Genomic DNA, 27,290 nt, shown 5'->3' on the forward strand with positions numbered 1-27,290 from the left:
AATTCGGGAAAGCATTTTTGCTGCCAATGCTTGGCAGAAGAAATGGTGCGAGCGTCAAAACCGGTTTGATGCTAGGCTTGGTGGGAAGGAGATACAAGACATAGGGCGGTATTCATAGTCCGTTCTTATATTCAAAATCGTCTTAAGCACGGACTTATATTCGCTCTCTTTGTCACACATAGATTGTGTCTGACAAAGAGAGCGAATATAAGTTTGTACTTAAAACGATCTTGAATATAAGAACGGACTATGAATACCGGCCATAGGTCCGCTCACTTCTACCAGTCGACAGCCGAGCGCACACGGACACGTGACGTCAGCGGGTCTCGGTTGTGTGCGTGTGGAGCTCTCCGGGGAAAACTGGCAGCTCTGGCCTGAGGCTAAATCGAAACACGAAAAATACCTGGCTTTGCCTAATTGATCTAAGATATCTGATATGTTAGGTAAAGGGTATGCATCTCCGACTGTTTTTTCATTTAGTTTACGGAAATCTATTACTAACCGCCATCGTTTGTTGCCATCAGCGTCGGGTTTTTTCGGCACTACCCATAACGGTGAGTTATATGGTGAAACAGACGGTTGAATAATATCCTGATCTAATAATTTATTTATCTGATTTTTAATTTCGTTTTTATGGATCGGTGGATATCTATATTGTTTTACGTTTATAGAGATGTTAACTGTCGTATTTATAGAGTGTGTGATTCTATTAGTACCTTTTAATTGATCTCCCGGTAAATAGAATATATCATTAAAATTTTCGATTATAGGTTGTATTGACTGTTTTTCTTCTTCATTTAGATGATCTAATCTTAAATTCTGTTTTAATAATTTTAATCTTTTTGTTACATTATTTGAGATTACCGAGTCTATCTTATATGTAGGGCTGTCCCTTGGGCTCGTGGTAATATCCACTGGCTCTACATCGATCTCAGGTAACTCTAGTTCTACTTCTTTTTCAGTCGTGTTTGTCACGTATGTATACGTTTCTCCCGCGTGATTCACTTTTACTATGCTATTCATTAGAAAAACACCACGTTCTAACTCTTTGTGATCTATGAATGCATTATCAATGTTATAATGTTTCGTTTGTAACATCACAGGGCAAATACTTCTACTCGGTAACGTTATTCGATTACTAAATTCTAATGGGTATCTTTGATTATTGCTAATTGTTACCGTTCGCGTTTTGAAGTTAATTTTCGCGTTTTCTTGACGCAGATATGTAGAACCTATAATTCCTTGTTCCTTCAAAGAGAATTTACTGGGCACTACATGAAATTCGTGAACTCCCGTATTTGAATGTAAGTATGCAGTTCCGAGAGTTTGTTGCTTTTCTTCGATTATGCCTTGAATTTCTACTTTTTCATCAACATACACAAGTGTATCGCGCTCTAATGCGTTAGCTTTAATGATGTTAATATCAGCGCCTGTATCTAACAAGAATCTGTCTCCTGAATTTCTAAGTTCTTCGAATGGGATTGATATAAGATTTCTTGAGGTTGTTCTGATTGTATATGTTCTTGCTCTTGTTCTAGTGATTGAATCGGATGTGCGCGACTCGATATTTGGCCTTGACGTTGCGCGCTTTTCGCTTGGCCATGGTAGTTTAAATGTGAATTATTAGTTGAATTATTAGGTAGGTTGTTAGATAAATTATTATTACGTTGATAATTCGCTTGATTATATTGATTGGGTTGGTTAAACCGGTTGGATTGATAGTTAGTGTTAGAAAAATTTTGGTTACTGTTAAATCTGCTTCCGTTCGGGTTATTATTCCGCAAAAAATTTTGCTCGCGTCTGACGTTATTATATTGGTTATTTTGCCAAGAATTTTGATTTTCACGAGAGGATTTTTGTGAATCGTAACGTTTTTTCCTACATTCGTTTTCTGTGTGTCCTATTTTCCTGCAGTAATTACAAGTTATTCGCGATGTATCGTTGAATCTATTTTGTCTAAATCTTTCTGAATGATAATTAGATGTTGTAATGTACCTAGTTGCACTTTCTATTGCGTCGTCTAACGTGTTAAATTTTTGTGATAAAAGAAGTTGTGCCGTTTGACTGTGTAATCCGCCTAAGAAATGAGTAATTAATTTATTCATTGCAAAGATTCTTAGTCCTGCTCTTGCTGTTGGATCAGGGTAATTAGAAATTGCAAGGATCATTTCAGAGTTTAATTTTCTAGTTCTAGTAGCATAATCTTCAATGGATTCATTTCTTTTTTGCTGAAGTTTATTAATTTCCACTTCCCAATGGTCAAAACTTTTGGAATTTCCGAATTCCTTTTCTAATGCTTTGCATAAATCATCAAGATTATTTATTGTATAGATTGTTCTCACTAACGCGGCATCTCCCGTTAATTTAACTTGTAAGACCGATCTAAAGAAAAATAACCTATCGTCTGGCTCGACTAAATCATTAACTCCTTTACAATCTGCTGTAAATTGCGTCACTGGAATATTTTTTCCATTAAAAACAGGTATGAGCGATAAACTATTACGGACGGGAAAATAGCTACTGTTACTCGTAGAGGATCTTCGACTTTCTAGATTTGTGCCAAAATGATCTACGCCTCGCGCTGACTCTACCGTTTCTGTTCGATCGTTCATATTGATTGTTTCTAAATTTGAGATTACGTGATTATGTTTAGAATTATTATCGCTAATATAACTAATCGACGAACTACTTTCCGAACTGTCTGTATTATAATGCGCTTTAGTGTCTCTAAAGTTTACAAAATTCATAGACTTACAGAAGTACGATGCGCAGCATATCTATGACGAGATGGTTTCACGCCGATAGTAGATATAGATGAATTGATGATGATGACATTAATGAGATGATGATGAGGGTTGACCTTTTTTCGTGCTGGCCGTCCACGGAGTCTCGTTGTTACTGTCCTTTTCCTTCTTTAGCTGCTGTGCTCGTCCAGGAGCGTCCTGATGCCTTTTTCCTCGGGGTAGGTTGTAAACTACACGTCGTGGTTTTATCGGCTAACAGACAGGATCTCAGCAGGTTGATCGAAATGTGCTCCCGTTAATTTCGTCAGGATAGCACCAAGTTATGGTTGACCTCGGTTCTTCTACTTGATAGTCTTGCTTGGCTACGAACTTTTCTCGAATTCCGGGTCTCTAACTTTCTTTCACTTGATATTAATTAACAGCAATCAGCTCAATTATAGTAAAAATTTCCGCACTTTTACACACAAACAATCCCACCGCTGCCACCAATTGTTACGAGCGTATAGCTACGTAATAGATTATTTAGAATAAGTCGGGACGCGTTTGTGGAAAAAGTCTTTATTCGGTGTTGCTGGTTTGAGCTTTGATCGAGAACTGAACTGGCGAGAATGATCTTCGTTTAAGGTGCTGTAGGAAAATCGTAGCGGCGGAATGTTTATTGGAAGGAGGCGGTTTTGTCAAAAGGAAAATATGCGTTAGGCATAGGGACAGCGTTTATGTTTATTGCAGTTATCGAAGGGTCATGTGTTTAGGATCAAGAAGGAGTAAAGATAAAAAAAGGTTCAAAGGTTCGAATAAAAAGAGTAATCTAAGAAACTATAAGTTGCGGCACGTAACAATTGACGAATCAATGACACGAGTATCGACTGTTCCGTGAATTTTAATCTCTGTCATCCTTTTGAAGAATTGTTGAAGAGGTAAACCCGGTTTTCTACAATATTTTCTAAAAATGGACATGTTATTTTTATAAGAAAATGCAGAAAACGAATCTAAAGTGTCAAAACGTCTCACGTCGTTGGTAAGATGAAGCAAGCCATGGATATTATAAGTATTGAAGGTTGGACCATAAAAAGAATCACTTCGAACAAACTTTTTGTAGCGCAAGCTCTGCAAAATTCAAGTATTGTCTTGATGATGAATTGGAAACTAAGATTCTTATTGCCACATGTGAGAATAAAAAGTGCTTGTACAATCTCTCGTCCAATACACCATACATTACAACTGGTCCTGTATAAAGCAAAAATTGACGAAATTCTGTCGCTTTATATTTAGAACACGTTTCGAGAGATCTAGGGCGTCTTGCAAAATCTGACGGACAATATTCTTTAAGATTATTAAGTCTTGCACACATAATAGAAATTAATCTTCCTGATAGTTTTGACAAACGTGAGTATTTTCCATATATCCATGCAGATAAAATTTTTTTCATGACGCCCAAACACACCAGATGCATATACTTAAAAGGTGTCTACGAAACTATTCCCATGGGAAGCATTGATAATGGACAGTTACCCTCTTTATGATGATCTTCGTCCACACATCTGATATATTCCTCATCGGTTCGAAGAGAATGACTTGTACCATTAAAGATATTGCGACCTTCACAACGTATACCAGAAACTTTATACTTGGAACAAGGATGCGAAGACACATGACTACGATGATTAAGAATAAAAGCTCGAGCTGGTGCATCAGCTATAAAACATCTAAGTCGTATTGGCACTTTATTGCCACGGAAATTAATTCCTCCGTTAGACATGATTCTTGTAATATCTGAAATAAATTCTTTCAAGAAAATATTAGGATCACGTGGTTTATGTGCACCTTTATAAACTCCTACTACTATTGGCCTTGCACACCGTACATTAACAATTCTGCATTGAATGGGCCAAATTTGAATACAACCCGATTTATCTCAAGTACATCCATCTATATTGAAATCAAGTTCTAAGTAATTAACAATAGATGCGATGGAAATATCTGAAAGATGTTGAATAATCCCTGCTTCGAGATCAAAATGAACATATTCTCCTGGTTTTACATCAGCAACTACAACACGTGTATGTGATGTATCAAGAAGTGTTCTTACAACTTTGGGCAAGGTAGAAAAGCAGGGATGTGTTCGAAGAAGAGATAATATGCTGTTACCTTGGATATGCGTTAGATTATTATCCACGAAGCAAGACGCTAAACGTTCGCGAAAAGATGGCTCAATCGAAGTATCAATAAAAGATGATACAACTGCATCACTCTCATCAAAGATAGAAGAAGAAGAAGAAGAAGAGCAAGAAACAAAAGATCCATCATCTTCCGAAGTTGCATTGCATTTATAATTACAAGTATCATTGTTATTTGTAAATAAGCCATATTCGGTAACCAACGGAATAGAAATATTTTGAACATTACGATTATTTTCATCGGCAATATTGTATTTTGAACGATATCGTAAACGGTTCTTTATTTCGAACATAACCCTACTTCGTTGTCTTACAGATAAATTGTGCAGCAATTTTCGCGACATAGACGATTTTAATTTGATTCTTTCCATATTTACGTGTCTCCTCGATGATGTCTACTGCAAGCGATGTACGTAGTTACGAATCCTGCAGAATCTCAATTACTATTATAATATTCTTTGTTCGCACTAATTACTGCCACAACAGTTGAATTCAGAATGATCGAGATAACGGCCCGTGAAAAATAGCGATAAAGTCCGTGTCACACTACGTATTGCAGACGCGGAACGGATTAGGATTGCGGATCGCGGATCGGAATTTAGCCAATCAAGACTCTTATGCTTCGTCTTGATTGGCTGAATTTCGATTTGTGATTCGCAATCCCAATCCGATCCGCGTCCGCAATACATAGTGTGACACGGGCTTAAAGCTACGACCGCTGTGACCAATCACTAGTTTTGGCCAAGCGGAATTTAATATGGATTCCGCCTAAATAATCACGTGGCGGGAAATTTTACCGCTATAATATTGTATTTGGCCTTCTTCAGTGTACAAATAATCAAAATCAATATGTTAGATAACGCAACAATATTTGAAACTTCGCATATAATTAGAAAACAATATAGTCTAAATTTAGTACGCACGTTAATTGATAATGTGAGATATTTTTTAAAATAAAAAACAACTGGAAAAGATGAAAACCGAGGCAGTCATCTTCTAAAATACGTCAGATACCACTCCATCTCATCGAACCTGTTGATTGTTATATGAATAAGCAATTTCTTTGCAAACCTCAAATATCTTAAAACGATGTTCGTTACTTGCACTTAAGATATTAACGAAACCATATACGTACAAAAGCTATTGTACAATCATATACAAAAATACTGGATGCATTAGAGAGTATTGCCGACGATATTTCTCAAAAGGGCCAGACAATTCGTGAAACTCAAAATATTTTAAATAAAATGCAAGAGTTTGAGTTTGTTTTTATGTTAGTTTTGTGGAACAACATTTTGGAACACTTTCATAAAACAAGTAAAGCTCTTCAAAATGAAAAATTAGACTTGAAAACCTGCTCCGACCTTATTCAATCATTGGTAATAATTTTAGAGGATTTTAGAGAGAAATTTGATGAATTTGAAAGTAAATCAAAAGAAATGTTACCTGATGTCGATTATAAAGAGGTTCATTCTAGAAAACGAATTAGGAAACAAAAAGTGAACGATGGTAACACGTCAGAAACCCAATTTTCCCCTAGAGAAAAGTTCCGTGTCACGGTGTTTTTGATTATACTTGACACCCTTATAAATCAATTGAGAAAAAGAGGAGAAGTTTATCAAAATGTAGCTACAAAGTTTTCATTTTTAATTGATCTTGATTTATCGGACCAAAAATGCCAAAAAGCGGTAACAAATCTGGTAAATGCGTACGTGAATGATTTACAAGATTTTAATGTTTAATCGAACTAAAACAATTCTATCTTTATATTAAGAATAAATTTAAAGAAACACAAAAGAAAAAATTTACTCATGGAGAATTGTATGATGTCTTAACATAACATAACATAACATAACGTAACGGGGGGGCGTTCCTCTTTCGAAGCCCGCGGCACCCAGACATTGTCCATTGTGCCTCCCCTCATAGACTTACTCATGAGAGACCTGTTTTCCTCCAAAAGAGAATTAGATCCCTCACCGGCAGCTCCCTGATCTGCTCGGGCCCAAGTAGTGCTGAGCCCAGCATCTTGTGTCTCAGCCCTGCATGTGCAGGACAGTCGCTGAGTACATGAAGGCTTGTTTCCTCGTCGTCTCCACATGCCCTGCACCTGGATGTATCGCTACGCCCAAGTTTGTACATGTGGTAGTTTAAGGTGCCATGACCCGTCAGTATCTGTACCGCTAACCTGGCATCTCTCTTACTCAGAGCCCTTATGCTCCAAGCCAGTTCCCTATTAAGAGTATCTCTTAACAGAGCTCTAGCCTGTCTACATTTGGACTCAGATTCCACTCTCCAGTGGCTTAGATGTTCTCTGCGCAGCCATTCTTTGATCCTCCCCCTTCCTAGACAAAAGGGGATTCCCAGAGCCGGCCCCGGTCCTACCATCGTTATTTCTGAACCCGCTCTTGCCAGCTGGTCCGCACATTCATTACCCTGGATGCCTGAGTGACCAGGCACCCAGGTAACAATGACTTCTCTTTCTTTCGCCAATTCGTCCAGAACGCCTCTGCACTCCTGAACCAACCGCGATGTTATTGTCGGAGCCCCCAGCGCTTTGATGGCCGCCTGGCTGTCCGTACAAATCCTGATGTGCTCTCCCGCTTCTTCCCTACTCCGCACTGTCTGAGCACAGCTTAGGATAGCCACAATCTCCGCTTGCAATACCGTGGCATAACTGTCGAGAGAAATGCTCTCCTTCCATCCCTCTCGATTGCCAAAGAAGCCGGCTCCGGAGCCCGTGTCCGTCTTGGAGCCGTTCGTATACCAGACATCCCCTCCACGCACTCGAGCCCCTAAGTTTCCACCTTCTTTTTCCCTCCTTTTCCACTCCTTCGGCCTCGGTATATGCACTTTAAAGCGCTTATCAGAAGCCCGAATAATAGGTATTCTGTCCTGTCGCATCTCGAATATCGGATCCAACAGAACGTCTTCTGGCAGCCTCGTATGCCAGGCTCCCTTCTTCCATTTTAGTTCGCATCTCAGACGGTATGCCGCCATTGCTGCAGCAGCCACCACTACCTGGTGAAATGGCTCGATGCCGAACATTACGCCCATCGCCGCCACTGGTGTTGTAACCATAGCACCCAGGGCCCCTCTCAAAATCAGAGCCCTGACATGCTCCAGCGCAACTTTGACTGTTTTCTTTCGCACCCTAGTCCACCATACTACGGCTGCGTATGTGAGTCAGGGGCGAAGTATGGCTGTGTAGATCCAGTGTATCATACTCGGTTTCAAACCCCAAGTCTGGCAAAGGTCCTTCTGCACATACAAAAATACTGGCACAAGCTTTTGCACCGGCTACGAAGGTGCTCCTCCCAAAGCAGTTTCCTATCCAAGATAACTCCCAGATATTTCACTGATTCGGTCGGAACTAACCTTACTCCTCCAAGAATGGGTCCCACAATGGTGTCCACCTTGTATTTACGAGTGAAGACAGTAAGACCAGTTTGTGTTTTGTGTTTTCAGTGGATTCACCGCTAAACCCGTCCTCTGACACCACTCCTCTACGACTTCCAGTGCCCCCTGTATGAGCTCTAGAAGCGTCTCTAGAAAGGGGCCTCGCACAAGTATTGCCACGTCATCCGCGTAGCCTTGTGCAGTGAAGCCTCTATCGTTCAGTGCCTTTAATAATCCGTCTGCTACCAGGCACCATAAAAGTGGGGAAAGTACTCCGCCCCGCGGGCAGCCTCTTCCCAACCAACCACAAACCTTCGCAGTTCCCAGCGAAGTCATCACACGCCTTCCTAGCATGCCCCGGATCCACTCGACGAGCTTCATCGGGACACCTCTTCTGGCGGCTTCCTCACACACTACCTCGTGCGGTGTGTTGTTAAAGGCGCCCTCTATGTCCAAGAAAGCACCCACTGTGTAGCCCTTCCTTTCCAGCTGCTCCTCAATAAACGCTACCGTCTAATGTAGAGCAGTCTCGGTGGAATAGCCCGGACGATACGCGTGCTGATTTTTATGGAGAGGATACCTCCACAGAGTTGTCTCCCTCAGATACGCGTCCACCAGCTTCTCCAATGTCTTAAGGAGAAACGATGTTAGGCTAATTGGCCTGAAGTCCTTTGCCTTGGTGTAGCTCGTTCTTCCCGCCTTTGGGATGAACACTACCCTGGCCAGTTTCCATGCGCTGGGTGTGTAGCCCATCGCGATACATGCTCTTAAGGTTCGAGTCAGTGGGCGCCCACGATCTGTTCCAGTCCCTCTTGTAGAAGAGCCGGAAAGACGCCATCCGGTCCCGCTGACTTGTAGGGCTTAAAGGTGTTAATTGCCCATTTGACCTTCTCGGGCATAACAATTTTGGCCGCCATTCGCCAATCCGCTTGTCGGGCTTTTCTGAGTGAGCCCAGCTCCTTATATGCAAATAGCTCTCCCGGCTCCCTATGGAAGCCCGGAAAGATCACTTCCAGTAGATGCTCCAGACATCGCTCTCCAGTTACCACCGTCCCATCAGGGAGTGCGATGGCTTCCAGGGTCGCATCCGGGTTCCTAGCGAGGATCCTGCAGATTCTTGCCGTTTCGGGCATTCCCTCCACTTCCTCGCAAAACTTCCTCCAGCTTTCCAGTTTCGCCCTAACCACAGAGTCTCTATACTCTTTCTGTGCCCTCCTATAGAGCTCCCAGTCGGATTGGCGGCCCGTGTTCCTAGCTCTATTCCAGGCCCTGCGAGCCGCCACTCTGAGACCCTGCAGTCCAGGGGTCCACCAGGAAGTTCCTCTACTATTTGTAACCGCCCTTTCGGGGCAATTACTTTCGTAGCAGTTTACCAGAGACCTCTGCAAGTAGTCCACACAGGTCTCCAGTTCGTCTTCTGTCCCGTGCCTTTTAGGGAAGTCTCTGAGACTACTGGCCAGGTCTTCCCTATAAGAGTCCCACTTGGTTCTTTTCGGGTTCCTAAATTTGACCTCCTTCCCCTTAGCCTTATCTATCCTAAAGGTGATCTGCCTGTGGTCCGAGAGCGAAGGCTCCGTCGAGACCCTCCATTCCACTACCTCCTGTATCAACTGCCTGGAACAGACAGTGATGTCGAGCACTTCTCTTCTCGTTATAGTGCAGAAGGTGGGCTCGTCTCCCGTGTTGAGAATCTCCGTGGATGCTAGGAACTCCAACACTTTCCTTCCTCTTCCGTTGGTGTCCGAGCTTCCCCACACAGTGTAATGCACGTTAGCGTCACATCCCATGATCAGAGGAAGCCGCTTCTCTTGGCAGTATTCTGCCAGTTTTATCACCGGTGCAGGCGGCACTGCCTCCCCCTCGTCATGCGAGAAGTAGGCCGAGCAAACGACCATTTTCCTCCTGTCACCGGAGTCAGCAGTGAAATCCACTTCTACAGCCGCAACGTCCTTGCATCAGTGATATGCGTGTTTGCTTCTCAGCTTGTTGCCTGGCCAAAACAGCCAAAGCCCCTTTGCTGTGATGCAGATTAATCTGGGTGAAGGCCACCCCTCTCGATCCCGCCATTTAACTACGAGATCGTTTTAGGGGGCTCCTCCTTATCTCCCCTTACCCCCCCCCCCCCCTTGGGCCCCACTTACCCAAAAGGCAATTCTATCGAGCCCAAAGAATGGTTTGAAGTCCAGCGTCCTCAATTTGAGGACACTAGACTCCGGGACGCCGAAAACTAGATTCCCACCTTCCTTGGTGGCCCCTACTCCCTCCGCGAACACCTTCCAGTTTCCGGTGACAAGATCCGGGTTCTGCCTTTTCAGCCGCTTCAAGACCGTGGCCGCGCCCTCGGCAGGTCCCGGGACCCAAACCACCGCCCTGTGCTGCCTTTGAAGCGCCCACTGCCCACCACCTTGAGCCTGGCGCTCTCCCACGGAGTGATGCCGCCGATCCGCTCCACGAGCCAGCCCAGCGACGTTTCGTCTGCGCATCTTACCATCGCCGCCCCACTCCTTAGAGAGGTGCCGTGGAATCTGGGCACCGGACCCTCTTGGATCCCGTCGATCTCTTTCGAGACCGCACCCCTCAGCAGAGTTAACTGCTCTGCAGTGATCTCTGTCTCGGGGTAGCCTTCCGCCTAAATCACCCTCGCCAGAGGGTCGGCAGTGTCCGCATAGGCATGGTGCCCATCATGAGCCCTTTGCCTTTTCAACGGGCGGCCGCCCGATGAAAGGGTTTCATTGGAGCCCTTCCGACGTTTACCGTCGGTGTGCCCCTTCACCACCTCCACCGGCGTACAAGAGGGAGCCACGGGGAGAGAGCGAGCTCCTTCCGGAGCCTCTGCTCTCATCCGCTTCGCCCTCCTTCTTTCGGCCCGCACCGGTTCTTTTTAAAAGGAGGTGAAGCCTCCTGCCGCGCAGCGGCTTCACTTCCGGAGCCCTTAAGGGTCCCGTCCGTCACCGCCGTCCCAGCCCCTTCCCTCGGAAACCCGTCACGCGAGCCCTCCCGATCTCCCACTTTGTCTTCTGAGTTTAGGTTGTTAATTTCCATTGTGGTTCCACGAGTAGCTAGGGAATTACACGGTCCGCCCACGCAGAGCCCCGCATGCGTGGGTAAGGCTGGATACTCTGGGGTTTCGTCCGGTTCCCCAGAGGCATCGTTCGCGACACTGCTCCCCCAGTGACATGCAGCCATCGCCACGATGGCTTACAACTTGGCTTGCGGAGCTGGTCCGCGGCAACGGTTTTCCCTTACCCTCCACGGGGTCTTACTTTCGTGGGGCCAGGTTATAACCGCCACTACCCAGCAGCACTGAGTCCTCTCAGAGGGCTCACACCTACTGGGCGTCCTCCTATCCGTCACTTTGGAGACGCGCCCGGTGGGTGGCTCAACCCCCGGGTGTATGATGTCTTGTTATCTGATAATGTTCAAAGCGTATTTCCAAATGTAGAGGTAGCCCTTTGAATTTTTCTTACATTAATGATAACCAATTGCTCTGCAGAACGTTCGTTTTCTCATTTAAAACGATTAAAAATGCCTCAGCAAACTACAATGGGTCAGGATAGGCTTTCTGCGTTATCAATTTTATGTATAGAATCCGACATTTTAAGGCGTTTTAATTTTGATGATATTATTAATGAGTTCATCAATAATAAAATGCGAAAAAAATTTTTATTTAAATTGACGAAAAGGCAGCATATTGCATTTTTTATTTTTATTTAATTAATAATTGTTCTGAATGTTTCTAAGTTCATTAGTTATAGTAGTAGTATTTAGATATAGTAGTAGTAGTTTCTTAGTTATTTTCCCAACAAAAAAATAAAAACACAAAAAAATTTAAAACATTAAAACAACAAAAAAAGAAACTTTATCGACGGGTTTCCACCTTGACGCGGTGATGAAGCTTGGATTCCAATGACTCCAAAATTCTCTTCTATAAATCGAGGAACAAAACTAAGAGAGACCCATAACCCATAACACATAACTTTAAAAAAAAATGCAAAGCTGTGGCTAATAAATGATTTTCTATTTTAAAATGCTCAGACAAATTCTAAAAAATTTTTAGAATATTAGTGTCCTGAAATTTACACATATTTTTAGCAAAATTACATTATTCAAAAGATATATCGAATTCTATTTAATAGCATAATTTCTCTATAAATACCCTGTGAAACGCATTTGCGATATTAATATATTAAAAAATTATATTATTTTAAAAACAAACTATAGTTATTATAAAAAAAAATAATAAAATGAATGAATAAATTAAATTATTTAATTTCTGATCAACGATGTGTTTGGTGCAAGAGAGGGAGAGGGGGCACCAGACTTACTAGTGCCTAGGGGCATGTCGAAGTCTTAATCCGACCCTGTATCTGTTCGAACAGACTTTGCTGACTGGGTGAATGTATACTACGTATATATATACCCACACATACAAACACATAAACACACACTTAAACACATAGATATTTACACTAATAAACCTATACATAATGCATATACATATAATACATACATTAGATTTAGTTATTAAATTATAAAAATTAGATTAACTTTCCATCTAATTCATTAAACATCTGGTTTAAAAAAATTAAAAATATATTGAGAGGTATATGTTTATATTTATGTTATATAAATGTTTATACGTATTTGTAGGTGCAGTTCAATTAAAATACCCGCAAGCTACCGAGCACGAAATTTTGGAACCAATTAAATCATGGCTTCGTCATGCAACTAAAAAAATAAAAAAACTGAATGCTGCACAATAAAATATTCAATACTTTTTTAAATATTTTGTTCATGTGTATAATTTATACATAATATTAGCAATTTTATGTATAAAATAATATGTATTTAATATTATTGATATTAAGTTATAATATTTAGTAATATTAAGTTTATTAATTTAAATCTAACACTGTCCCAAGGAGAACAGAAAAGTCAAAATAATATCAATATGATGTCATATTGACCGAATTTACGTCATTTTTTGGTCTTAATAAAAATTTCGATCTCAAATGACTTAAAAATGACTTTATATTGACTTCTTTTTTATTGTGCCTTTTTTGATTTTTAAAAATATGATGTTTTTTCGACATAAAAAAGTATGATATAAGAATATTCAGAAAAATGTGTGTATGACCATTCAGATATAATAATCTTCAAGAGTTAACTTATTGAGAAAGATACCTTGTAGTATGGAAAGGGAAAACGGTCTGCTTCTTGCGCAGTCAGTCGAAATCAGCGAGCAAGATAGAACAACGATAAAAACAATTAAAATTTTTTGGGAATTTCGGTATTTATGTAAAGTCAGTTGCTGTGGTTTTAATGTCTGTAAAAATGTAGGATTAAGAATTTTGTGTTCATAGTCGAGACAAAGCGAGACCTACACATGCGCGTTCGGTTTCATGTTCCGCGGCGTGCTACGTGCTCTACATCATAGTATCACTGCTACGGCGTCGTAATCGGAAAAGACGTTGTCGCGTACAGCAGAGTTTCGTGTTTTCTGTAATTTTGGAAGATTATTTGCATCATAACATTAATTGTGGAAAATTTCGTTAAGTATCAGTGTTCGACTTTTCTAGACTAGTACAAGTGAGCAACATTGAAGACGTTAAAGTGTGAGGTTAAAACAAAATGTCGAAAGAATTTCAGACTAAAGAGGTAAGTGAATTCCAATTTTTTATTTTCTTTTTTGGCATCTAGACTGAGTGTTGTAGATAAAATTAAAATTAAAATCGTCATTTTTTACCATATCTTATTTTTATCTATACTACAAATAAAATTTACAGTAGCAAACTGGAATTTTAAATGGATTATTTTTTAATTATATACATATAATAATATTCATATATATTTTGTTTTGGGCCATATATTAGATATAGTTATGAAAAGAAAATATGCTGAGGCTTCTAAAGCCAATGCTAAACGGTTATGTGAAGCTGAAATTGAAGATCAGTTGATTGAGGTAGAAAATGTATTAAATGAATTAGACGAAGCACGCTGTAATCTTTTACCTGCTATACATATTGAAAGCAATAATGTTCAGGATAATGACTTAATTAAGTGCAGCTAACTTCTTTGGATATTTATTTATCTTCTACAATAAACTTTTCATATATATTTGCATTTATTTCTTTATGTTTTGAAGGTCAGTTATCTTAGCGGACATATTCTTGATGATTCTGATCAGTGGAATGCTGCTAGTTGTCTCATGTCTACTATATTGCACAATGAGCTTGCAAGACAAGTTAGCTGGAAAGGAACTGGAGGAGTGAAAATCTCTTTTTATGGAACAAGGCTTAAAGAGGCTTTGTTTTGTAAGTATATCTTTAGTGTTTATAGTATTTTTCCTTATTTTTTTAAGATATTCAGATCTCTGATCATTAATAAAATATGCCGAACATTTTCTTCTCGCGAATCATATATTAATACATAATTATAAATCTTGATCAAATATTATATTTTCGTTGAAAAATGTAATAATATAATATTCAATTATTTTAATTGAAATATTATATTTAATAAATATTTACAATTGATACATATATATATACCTCTTTATTAAAAAAAGCAAAGAAAATATTTTATTATATTTTATTTTTTTACATTTTATTTATTAACATAACTTATCAAACATGAGTAGTAGATGCAGAAAGGTAATTTAAAGCCAAAAGATTATATTTTTTTCATTTTTTCTATTTAGGTGCCATAAGGGATTGTTTCAAAAATCAATCGTTAAAGAATGCTGAAGATTCCATAAAACGCTGGCTGAATACTTCTGGTCAACGTAAATAGACCAAAATAATACATATCTTTATTATTTTATTTAAATATCTTTAATATTTTGTTTAAATTGGAATAAATACAAAAATATCTTTCATATCTTTAATATTATGTTTAAATATCTTTCATATTTTGTTTCCATTATTTCTGGTATTCTGGTCTTTTTAATATTACACAGTTTTTGTTCAGAATTGCACAATTTTATTTTGAATTTTTTGTTTTTATTCTCTTTCTCGTATAGATGTTTTTATATATATATACAGGGTGTCCCATTATAAAACATCCACGCAAATTACTCCGAAGATAAGAGTGATAGCAAAAAATGACCTTAACAAACGTTGTAGGATTAAAAGGGGGCCAACTGAGGGTGACCTTGACTTTGACCTCGCAGTTGATTTTCAAGGTCATTTGAAGGTCAGAGTAATTTTTTAAAATGGAAACCCCTATATTTGATTCCAAAATCTAATAGCTGGTGTCAAGAGCTTTTCAAAACACTATAATGAAGTTATTTTTCATTAAGTACTTGTCGAGTTATGAGGCTTGTAAATTATAGTATTTTGACATAAAATACAAAATATCTTGTAAAACATTCAATTTTTGGGAATCTTACCTTAATACTTTTATGCATAAAATAATGAGACGAATCAATTGGTATAAAAAAAACACATAGTTGCTTTCAAGAAAAAGTATGCAGTTGCATGTTGCAAACTACTATATATATATATATATATATATATATATATATATATATATATATATATATATACAGGGTGTCAATTAAGTCCCGGGACGGCTGAATATTTTCTCATGTAAGGTATTTTTGAAAAAGGTCAAGGTCATTTCTGAAGTAATTTTTAACGAGAAATTCAACGGTGACCTTCAATTTGACCTTGAGCTTGACCTTCAAGGTCATTTCAAGGTTAGATTAGGTTTTTTAAATAAAAACCCCTATTTTTGATTCCAAAATCTAATAGCTGGTGTCAAGAGCTTTTCAAAACACTATAATGAAGTTATTTTTCATTAAGTACTTTTTGAGTTATGAGGCTTGTAAATTACAGTATTTTGACATAAAATACAAAATATCTTGTAAAACATTCAATTTTTGGGAATCTTACCTTAATACTTTTATGCATAAAATAATAAGACGAATCAATTGGTATAAAGAAAACACATAGTTGCTTTCAAGAAAAAGTATGCAGTTGCATGTTGCAAACTACATATTTTTTCTTGAAAGCAACTATGTGTTTTCTTTATACCAATTGATTCGTCTTATTATTTTATGCATAAAAGTATTAAGGTAAGATTCCCAAAAATTGAATGTTTTACAAGATATTTTGTATTTTATGTCAAAATACTGTAATTTACAAGCCTCATAACTCAAAAAGTACTTAATGAAAAATAACTTCATTATAGTGTTTTGAAAAGCTCTTGACACCAGCTATTAGATTTTGGATTAAAAAATAGGGGTTTCTATTTAAAAAACCTAACCTAACCTTGAAATGACCTTGAAGGTCAAGCTCAAGGTCAAATTAAAGGTCACCGTTGAATTCCTCGTTAAAAATTACTTCAGAAATGACCTTGACCTTTTTCAAAAATACCTTACATGAGAAAATATTCAGCCGTCCCGGGACTTAATTGACACCCTGTATATATACATATATATATATATATATATAAATAATATATGATTATATAGTTTTTATTTTATTTCAAAGATTTTTTATTTAATATAACTTTGTTTATTCCAACAAAATTAAAATTTTATTTTTGTTTATTCCAATTAAAGTAAAATTTTTTTAGTTTAATATTAAAAAATCAGAATACATATTATTAATTTTGTATAAGTGAAAGAAAAATATGATTGTTTTGATTTGTGTTTAAAAGAGAGCTACTTTTTTTATTTATAAGGTAGATTACTGTGCAATAAGACTATGTTAAGTGACCTCTGTATTATCTGTAATCTGTATACTTATACGCATAATGAGGATTTATTATTGAAAAAATAATGTATAAAACATATATTAAATAAATGCATAATAAACAATTAAATATAATATTGATTACTCTTTTAATATTTTATTACTAATTCTGAATGGTGAAAAGAACGTCAAAATTATGTCATGATATTAATATGACGTCATGAAAATATCAAAAATTTATGCAATTTGACGTCATTTTGACAAACTAAAATTTGATTATATTTTGATATCATTTTGACTTTTCTGTTCTCCTTGGGGTGACTAGTGCAATTTTGAAATGTACAAGACGTATCTTTAGTTTTCGTTTTTATATATACAAATTTTATTTTTATTGTGACTATTTTTACATTATATAGTAAATGAAAAATTTAAAAAAAGTTACATATTTTATAATAAAATGTGCTTTAAATGTACTATTATTTATATTACTTATACGTACTTTACCTTTTTTGAAATGTGCCTATTTCTTAAAATAATAATGTAATATAATAGAAGCTTTTATCTTTAGAAATTTTGCTAATAATCTTTTCTTTATGCTCATAAAGGTACTTACATGTCAAATGTCTATATAAAATATTTGAAAAAAATATGTATTTTGAAAAAATGTTTCAAAAATTGTTTTAATAGTTTTAAAGGAGTAATAAAAAGTAGTAATAAAACAATATTTTAATAGTGGTGTCATTAAAGCGAGATTGTCGTAATTTTAAAAAATATAAATAATAATTAATATGAAACTTTTCGAGAGAGAAAGAGAGAGACGTTACTTATTAAGATTACTGTTTTATTGCTTCCTTAACTTAAAACTAAACAATTTTTGTTTAAATCTTTTAAAAAAATATATTTTTTAAAGACATTTTAAATAAATATTTAAAATAGATATTTTTCTGGGTGGTATTTATAGCCCGATTTTATATTTAGAATCGTCTTATGATTTCATTCAACTAATGAAATAATGTTGCGCATCCATTTTGTTGATTGAATGAGGTTTTAAAATGATTTCGAATATAAGATCGGATTATGAACACCATCCTATATTCAATAATTTTATTTGGATTTTATCTGGATAAAAAAGATATCCAGGGGACATTGTTGGGATCTAATTTCTAATCATATGTAGGATATCCCAGAGATTTATTTTTGGATGACCTACGGATATCTGAAAAGCGGACATTCGGATATTCCGTAGGATGCCCTACGGATATCCTACGGCTTTGTACAGACATCCCAGGGATATCTGAAAATCCTTTACATTACATCCCACGGACATCCGTAGGATGAAATTTTGTGGGATATGCATACATACATACGCAAATATGAGATGTATGATAAGCGGGCTCTAGCTTGTCGTACTAAGGCACTATAAACGTGAGTATTCTCACGTCTGCGTCATTTTCGCTCCATTCCCCCACTCCTTGCCCTCTTACCCTTTTAGCTTTTTAGCTCGCCGTCGCTGAGCTAAGAAGTTTATGGTGATTAGGCGAGAGGGCAAGGAGTGGGGGAATGGAGCGAAAATGGCGCAGACGTGAGAATACCTACATTTTTAGTGTTCTAACCTTACTACGCTATTATCTTTTGCCGCAAGACGGCTAAAAAGCATTTTCAGCTTGTACTTGTATTTCGAAAAGCTATTATAAAAGAGTAGGGATTTTCAAAAATAACTCGATGTTTTACATATCGAGTAAAAGAAAAAAACTCATAAAAGTGTCGATTATAGTAGATATACTAGGGGAGTTCTAACCCAGAAGCAATGAGGGGAGTGCGGGTGAAGAGGGGAAGAGTTTGAGAGGAAGGAGGTAATGACGTCATCGTTTTGGAGGAGAGGGGGTAATGTTTTCTTAGAATTGGAGGGGGTAATGTTTGGTATCAGATTACTCATCGCTATTTTTAAAACAAAAGCCCTTAGCAACAGGCAGCCGTCATCGCTATTTTTAGAACAAAGGCCCTTAGCAACAGGCAGCCGTCATCGCTATTTTTAGTGCCGTGTGCGGGTATATAAAGCAAGTGAAAAAGAATAGGAACCATCAGTCGTTCGAAATCATTGAGATAATTACTAGTTCGCTGTAACGTTTACTAGCAACGATGTTTTACACCATGTCAACCGTGAATAATCAGATCAACGAACAGCAGGGTGCGAAGAAGCTGAAATTATCCAACGAGTAAGTCGATTTGTTTCTTTAGCTACATCTTTAAACTTAATTGTTATACTTTTAAACTCACAATTTCTTTTTTCACAGAAAACAAAAATGTAATTCACCAAAGATGGAAAAAGAATCATCTAGGATCTTGGGTAGAAGATATTATTTGACGAAGACTGAGTACAAGTATCTCGGAATCAACGTCTCAACGCCGAGCCGTGTGGAAATCGCTCTCGGTGACAACCATGGCAAGGAGCTACGTCTATCATACGGCGTATGGAAAAAACTCATGAATCAACGGGGCATCATCGCCAGCTTCTTTAAGAATGATGTGGACAAAGCACCGTTGGACACTCTCAGACCGTTGGACACTGCACGTTAGTTTTGGAAAAATTAACAACCTAAAAGTAATGCGCCTGGCAACATCAGCATTATGTTTAATCATGTCAAGCCGAACCGCGTGTAACATGTTTGCACTTGAATATTGTGTAGACTGCATCAATCATTCGTTGAACAACGTCACCGGTATGGTTGATGTCAAGTTCGCACACTTTTCAGAAATCGCGAGGACCCCGATCACGTGACTATTCGCAAAAGCGATTTATTCGATAAGAATAATATAATTAATTGTGAACTGGTGACTCAGGTCTTTGCGGAGTTGTAACAATTGTGTATTACATATTAATAAATATTATTTCAATTGTAATTAAAATTTCTTTTTTATTTTTCCGTCTCATCTTATCCACTATACTGACTTATCCTACAACGCGCGCATCAAGTTACTGCTGGAGCAGTCGCTCCTAAGTTCGGTGAATGATTCCTAACAATTTCATTTTATACATCTTTAACTGTCTATAGTATACCATAAACTTATTTCTAACTTAAAGATGAGAGAAAGGTAAAAAAGCGCTATAATATATTTTATAAAAAAATTTATTTGGAATATATATTTTAAATTAGCTGTGATAAAATGTAACGAGTTACATTAAAAGAATTATTAAAAATATAATAATGACTTTAAGTCTAAGCTTAATATGTACACACAGAAAAATACATACTGTATTTACCCACTAAACAAAATTACGTTTCAGAAATGTTACAACAATATCACATTGTGGCAGTGTAACGTTTGCCGGTATATCTCAGAAATATCTACTGTGATGTTCCGACAATGGTAAAATTCAAAAAACAGAACATTATTAAAGAGATCTGTACAAGTCCATCTAAAATTCATCTAAAGAGCAAGATTGAAGTTATAATTATAAATATTAATTATATTATTAGTTATAAGAATATTAATTATATTATAGCTATAAGAATACTGCATAACTGAACAATGCATTGAACAAATAAGCGAAGAGATAAGAATAACATAAGCAAAGGCAGATGAAATAATTTTACGGGAGATTAAAAGGCAACAACGGAAGCAAGTCGGCTTTGTCCAAAAAGGTTACCAGACACCCATCTTATTCGTCGGCTATCTTCTATAAACGAAAATGAGCTGCATATCAACTTTCAGCCAAACGATATTCCAACGTATTAAGAAGTCGATGTGACGATTAAAAATCTATGCGATACTCTCGAGGGCCTACTCCCCACCACAAGAGGACCAACGTACATCATCGCTCGCGAGACAGTTCTCTTCCATCAGACTCACTGTTAAGTCAGATTAAATTCTATATACTATTTTTCTCTGCATTGTCCAGTTGAAATCACTGAGTTATCCAGTTCATATTTAGCAGTGTAATATCTGCAATATTAAGACGTATCTATAAGGCTTTGCTCTTAATTAAAATTAGGTGAGCTAATTTAATCTATTTTTATTTTATTTTATTCGTATCCTTTCACACGATAGATCATTACCTCCTGTATCCCTAGTAAACCCGGTGAATGCAGGGTGACTAAAAAATAAGGAGGCATTTCAAATTTCGCGCTAATAGTCGATATTACAGAATTCTCTACACACGTCTAGTGACCAGACGTAATACTACGAAACATGTCAGTAACCCAAAATGTCCTATGTCACGTCCCGGCGCGGTGGCGGTAACACGTAGTGTTCGCACCTTTACGCGAGACTCAATCGGTAAGACTCACGGATCAATGAAGTAGTAAAAGATCAGAGAAGAATATGAAACATAAATGTTGTAATTTAATATAAAAATCGTAACCAAAACCGCCTTCTAATGGATAGCGAATTCGAATGAGAAATCGTAAGGGAAGCAGTATCGCGTTGATATTTTTTTGTTCCTTACGCGAGCAGCGTATATGAACGATAATTAGGACCGTATTCTAATGAATAATAAATTCAAATAATAAATCGTAAGGAAAGTAGTATCGCATTGATATTTTGTTGCTCCTTACGCGAACAGCGTATATGAACGATAATTAAAATCGTATTCTAATAAATAATAAATTCAAATAAGAAATCGTAAGGAAAGCAGTATCGCATCGATATTTTGTCGCGACTCTGCAAAACTGATCATAAAAACTTTCTCCGTTTTTAGCGAGATTTTGCATATAATTAAGGTACCTGTCTTCGCATTCGTGACACTCGGAAATCGGTTAAATCAACGCGAGATAGCGATGGCAAATAATGCAATGTAATCTTGGGCGGCGACGGCCGACGGATGCGAGTAGTATATGGCAGGTATGGGGCGTCACAACAAACCCCCACCACCTACCCCATATTTGACCCACTGACCTACATTTGGTCTGGCGTCAAAACAAATGACGTCACAGGGAGGGGAGGGGAAAAAGATGGCGGCAGTGGGTCCAACATGGCGGACGTCTACAAGATGGCGGCTGTTGACAAGATGGCGGCTGTTGACAAGTGATTTTTATTTTTCGGAATTGAGAAAATCCAAGCTGGGTTCGAACCTGGATCGCTGGATTTCTAGTCCTGGTCCTAGTCTGCTGGGCTACCTATACATCTAATGATAGTAAAATGGTGTGTCGTATTTATGGCTATGGGACCTGGCAGGGAAGGGATGTATATATGGTGGGACCGCGTCTATATGATGTACCCCGGACTCTCTGGCAGGTATGGAACATGTAAACAAACGGCGTCGCACAGTCGCCTCTAGTCTGCGAAGGGAAGGGATGTATATATGTTGGGGCCGCGTCTATATGAGGTACCCCGGACTCTCTGGCAGGTATGGAGCATGTAAACAAACGACGTCACACAGTCGCCTCTAGTCTGCAAAAGGAAGGGATGTATATATGTTGGGGCCGCGTCTATACGAGGTACCCCGGACTTTCTGGCAGGTATGGAGCATGTAAACAAACGACGTCACACAGTCGCCTCTAGTCTGCGAAAAGAAGGGATGTATATGTGCTGGGGCCGCGTCTATATAAGGTATCCCGGACTCTCTGGCAGGTATGGGACATGTAAACAAACGACGTCACACAGTCGCCTCTAGTCTGCGAAGGGAAGGGGCGCATTTATACTGGGACCGCGTCTATATGAGGTACCCCGGACTCTCTGGCACGTATAGCGAACAAAAGAATGACGTCGCAGCGACGAATGATCATGCGACTTTTAGTTTGATATTTGGTGTGATGGTTAAGGGGTCGAGCGCGCGATATTGCGTGAACGGGGTGAGCGTCAGCCACCCGTTTTCGCAGATTGAGCGTGCTGTGAAAATTGACGATGGCGAGTGGAGCGTGCAGGAACATGCGAAAAGGGGAAGGAAACGAATGCAAGAAATGAAATACAAAATCGTTTATTTGGAATTTTTTTTTTTAAATACATAATTGAACATTACAGTCAAAATATAAAAATATTTTATTCGACTTACTGAATACATTCTAAAAATATTATTTCAAAGCGCGCATCGAGAAATGTTAAATATATGAAAAAAAAAATGTTTTATTTAAAATTTTTAAAAATACATCGTTGAATATTACAACAAGTACTAGTAGGTAATTTCGTTTGCTCATTCTTTTTGCAAAGAAAAATTTTGCGATATAAGCATACTATTAGTCTGTCGTTTTGGTTATAATCATCGGTGAAAAGACGAAGAAATTGCTGAAGGCTGTAACCAAGAGACAAATAGTAAAGAAACACGCAGCAATATTGACCGCATGTTTGCGAAAAAAATCCTTGTAGCTGCTCGGTGTTCCATCGATACGTGATGGAATTTCGTCGAAGTCGCAGATGAAATCGTTGATCCGAGTGTGGCGGGATTCCGTAACTATCGAAATATGTGCCGGTACCATGCTCGTCGATGTAAAAGGCGACCCAGTGTCTTCCGGGGCGGTCATGTTCGTCTGTATTAGCGACAATGGCTGTCGACCTCGTCCACACCCTCGGTAGTCTGTCGGCAGGATAGACTCCCGCATATCTGATATTGAGACGATGCAACGCGTGTAAGATTTCCAACGAATTCATTTGTCGCGTAACAAGACGGTGCTCGCGTGCGAGGAATTATTTGTATAGTAGAGTCGCAGGGGTTTACCTCCTTACGCAAAGAGTAGACGTTCTCGAATGATTGTGTGTTAACGGGGATGGTTTGTTGAGCGTAGCTATCGGTAGGATATTCTTCTTCTTTCTTTACGTACGGTGTATCTTTTGCAATGTAATAAAGTGATTGATTCTTCTCTTCTTCTTCTTCTTCCGTCTGTTCTTCTTCTTCTTCCGTAGCGTTACGCCACGCTTCAATATTGCGAATTATATCAAGATTTTTATTCTTTTTCATAAAAACAGCACTGTCGGTTTTTTCGCTTACGCTTCAATTCTCATGAGAAAAAGCATCGCAGCTCGAAACGATGCTACACTCGCTGCTAGTGTTTTGAGTGACTATCCAGCGTTTCAATTTGCAAGCGTTGCGTAACGCGCAAAGAAATTTGTCTGTAGAGCAAAATCGAAAGCCGTGGTGAAAGCACCGATGTCCGCTCTCTTTGACTTCTGGCAAATTTTTAAATGCCGGAGAAATTCCTTCTAGATTATATACGTTTCTGGAAAGTAGACGCCTCAGATAGTGTGCCTTTTCCTGCCCCCTGCTATAGATGTAGCGCGCTCGACGTGTTATTTCACGTAGTTGTATTACGAAACATTTAAGATCAGTTTCACCATCGAACCACTCGATTCCGTGATAATTTCGCGAAAGCCAGTTGTTTTCTCGTCTCGATTTATCGGGTAAATCGTCAAAGGGATAGGGAGGCGTCATAATCCAGTGTCCGATGATTGGTGAGTTAATCGCAACGACAGCTACTTCTTTCGGAATAAACTTCTCGGCGGCATCGCGGAAACCCTGTATATCAATGACTATATCCATAGTTATGTCCAAGTACTCACTCTTTATTTTCAAACGAAGCGACGACGTTCGTGTCTCGAACAGGACTGAATCTGTTTCCGCTGCTTCACACGCCATTTAAGAAAACAGACGTGAGGGAAAAATGTGTGTAGTAGTAGTGGTGGGAGGCGGGGGTTTGGCGTTATAAAAGTCTAACCGGCAAAATCGACGATAACTTGTCGAGAGGAGTCTATTTCTAGAATGTTATCGAACTCTGCGTAAACGATACAATTAACAGTCGCGGTAAGCGCCTTTTCAAATTTCACTTCTAATCGCAAACTACCATGTTTCACGAGATTCCAATGTCCGGCGCAATGAGCGGACAAGTCGGGGGTAAGATCGAAAGCGAAAAGAGTGTAGCCCTGGCCATAATCCTCTCTACTTATAGAATTTCCCTCGTTCAAGAAGTGAATGCCGGTTCCCGAGAAGAGCGTGTGGTAGGCTTCGACGTAAAGGCCTTCGTCTTTCGAGAAGTTTGGTTGTAACGGTCTACTGGGAATTTGCATACCATCGGCATACAGAGAAAAGAAATTTATACCGTAGTTTTTGAAATTAAACGGATTCAGTTTTTTATCACCATTAAACGCTCTGTTATCGACAAAACCGACTATTACACGTTTTGGCAGTTGTCCGAGTATTACATTATCTATCGATTCCCCTACGAGTCCAGCGTGAATCGTAAATGTTTTAACCTCGACTTTTGTGAGAGGATATTTGGCGGTGGTTTTACTCAACATTCTCGCATGCGAGAGTAACACACCAGGGCTTATCTTTGCTCTTCTAATGAGCAGACTAGCGTCTAGAAGGCGTATTTTTGACAGTGAATTAGATTCCATAAGGCAAAACGAATCTTTCGAGCAAACGAGCCTCATTCTAACTTCCACCCCGTTGATTAAGAATTTATCCTGATTGAAAACGTCGCAGAGAAGATGGCCTATGAGATCTAGCGCCTGTTCGTCTCGAATGTAACGCGAGCGTCTCACGAGAGCCTGATTTGGAGTTTGCGACTCTAGGAGGGCGTCCATTAAACCTGGGGTATCCATATCTCACAGACAGCAGGTCAGATGGGAGTTTTTTGCGGGTGAAGAATAATTTAATAACGCCTCGATGTAAGCCCGATACGCGTAAGCGTTGTTTGGGGGCGACACGAGTTTTTGATTGAAATATATGTCGATTTGGTTGAACATGGAATGCAGTAAATGATTTACAGGGCCTACTTTGAATTCGGGGGTGCCAACGGCGGTACCACTTCCTGCTAGGGGGGAAGATTCTACGCGTACGCGAAGGCTCAGCATGGTGTGCGTGAGATCTAGATAATCTTCTCCATGACCGGGTATGACGAATTCTATAGGCGCGTCGTCCGCGAGCGACGTTACGGGTTTGTAATAAATCCATTGCAAACTCTCGATGCTGGTTTGTGTGAGTGGTAAAGAAAAGAGATCGAGTTCACTTTTTAAACACTCGTTTGAATGTGTATGAAGAAAGGACATGCTCCGTAAATTCCTAATTCACGCACTGATTAAGAGAATATGTCGGCTACACTACGTTTCTTGACTCGACGACGCCTCGTGGTGCCGGATGGCTTTTTGCTGTTGGTCTTTCTAGCCGCTGTGCAAATTTTCTTTTTTTTCTTCGTGATTTTCCTTCGCACGCTGTTATTTTTCGACGATTTCTTTTTGCTCGTCTGACGATGAGGACGACGACACTTAGGAACCGCGATGCGTCTTTCGTGACTGAAGAAAGGAAACTGAAGCGCGGCTGTTTTCGCTGATACTTTATAACCTGTACCCTTCATCAAGCTGGTTATTTTTTCTTGGGCTTTTCTTTTGAGATTTCCACTCGATTCCTTGAAACGAGATTTGACCGCCTCCTTGAACGGTGTATTATTTTCAACATCCTCCATCACGCTAATGCCGGCGCGTAAAGCTTCTTTACCAACCGCTCGTACACCTTTACTCAGATAAGGAAGCGCCCTCCTGAATAATCCTCCAAGAAAACTACCGATTCCGTGTCCTCGTTGATAGGGTGCTCCGACGAAAACTCGTGTGATTCCTTCACTCCGACCTCCGTTTTGTATATCGTAATATTCATGGTCCTCCGGTCTAGTCATAGCGTGCGGCTTTTCCGACTGATTTTTTCTTACTGGAAACGTCTAAAGTGCAACGTCACCGTCAGCGTTCCTGATTGGAATGGTATTCTTTTTCCGAATTGATCTTTTATATCTATTTCAATCCTACGAAAATACGTTTGTCGTAATGGTATATAATGCGGGACGGAGAAATGTTTCACCTGATTCGCTCCGTACGCGTAATAATGACCGTAATGCTGCAGCTCGACCGGTACTATTCGAAGAAGTGGAGTTTGCACATCGCCGGTTATATAAGGTTCACAAATATCATAATAAACAAAGAGTTTATCGGGAATACCGCGCAGCAATCCGTGCGGTTTGAGAGTATAGAAATTTTCAGCGCGCCCTCTTTGTTCTCTTTTAAACCCGAGTTTGATAAAAGGTGCTGTAAAAATATCTTTGGAATTAGGATTAGTTGCAGTAAGTGTTGTATAGAATTCGATTTCACTAGTCATTAGGGCCCCACCGCAACCGAGTATTCGTAGAAGATTATCGGAAACGTTCATATGATGAACCAGATTGCATTTATTTTCATCGCATGTAATCTCGAACAAGATTTTACCACCACTAGCGTCTTCTAGTGTCAAATTAATATGCGAATTCGCATTTTTGCACGCCAAATTAATAGCGGAGATAAGTTCCTCGATATTTTTGTAA

At 38.9% G+C, this 27,290-nt stretch overlaps 4 protein-coding genes and 1 pseudogene across 4 annotated transcripts; 1 reads left to right on the top strand and 4 right to left on the bottom strand.

Annotated features, from left to right (window-relative positions):
- Positions 1 to 2,585: 2,585 nt before the first annotated feature.
- Positions 2,586 to 4,239, bottom strand: LOC137000621 (uncharacterized; annotated as a pseudogene).
- Positions 4,240 to 6,853: 2,614 nt separating this feature from the next.
- Positions 6,854 to 7,999, bottom strand: LOC105679246 (uncharacterized). Its single transcript, XM_067358060.1, has one exon. The coding sequence runs from the start codon at positions 7,997 to 7,999 to the stop codon at positions 6,854 to 6,856; it is 1,146 nt and encodes a 381-aa protein (XP_067214161.1).
- Positions 8,000 to 13,547: 5,548 nt separating this feature from the next.
- On the top strand, positions 13,548 to 16,335 carry LOC137000625 (uncharacterized). Its single transcript, XM_067357796.1, has 3 exons — positions 13,548 to 13,975; positions 14,463 to 14,631; positions 15,018 to 16,335. Exons 1-3 carry the CDS (start codon positions 13,949 to 13,951, stop codon positions 15,107 to 15,109), a joined length of 288 nt encoding a protein of 95 aa, XP_067213897.1. The 5' UTR covers positions 13,548 to 13,948; the 3' UTR covers positions 15,110 to 16,335.
- Positions 16,336 to 24,657: 8,322 nt separating this feature from the next.
- Positions 24,658 to 25,548, bottom strand: LOC137000716 (uncharacterized protein F54H12.2-like). Its single transcript, XM_067358061.1, has one exon. It carries the CDS (start codon positions 25,546 to 25,548, stop codon positions 24,658 to 24,660), a length of 891 nt encoding a protein of 296 aa, XP_067214162.1.
- Positions 25,549 to 25,551: 3 nt separating this feature from the next.
- Positions 25,552 to 25,995, bottom strand: LOC137000717 (uncharacterized). Its single transcript, XM_067358062.1, has one exon. It carries the CDS (start codon positions 25,993 to 25,995, stop codon positions 25,552 to 25,554), a length of 444 nt encoding a protein of 147 aa, XP_067214163.1.
- Positions 25,996 to 27,290: the final 1,295 nt, after the last annotated feature.

The sequence above is a fragment of the Linepithema humile genome, chromosome 6 (genome assembly GCF_040581485.1).
Source record: "Linepithema humile isolate Giens D197 chromosome 6, Lhum_UNIL_v1.0, whole genome shotgun sequence".
NCBI classification, from domain to species: domain Eukaryota; kingdom Metazoa; phylum Arthropoda; class Insecta; order Hymenoptera; family Formicidae; genus Linepithema; species Linepithema humile.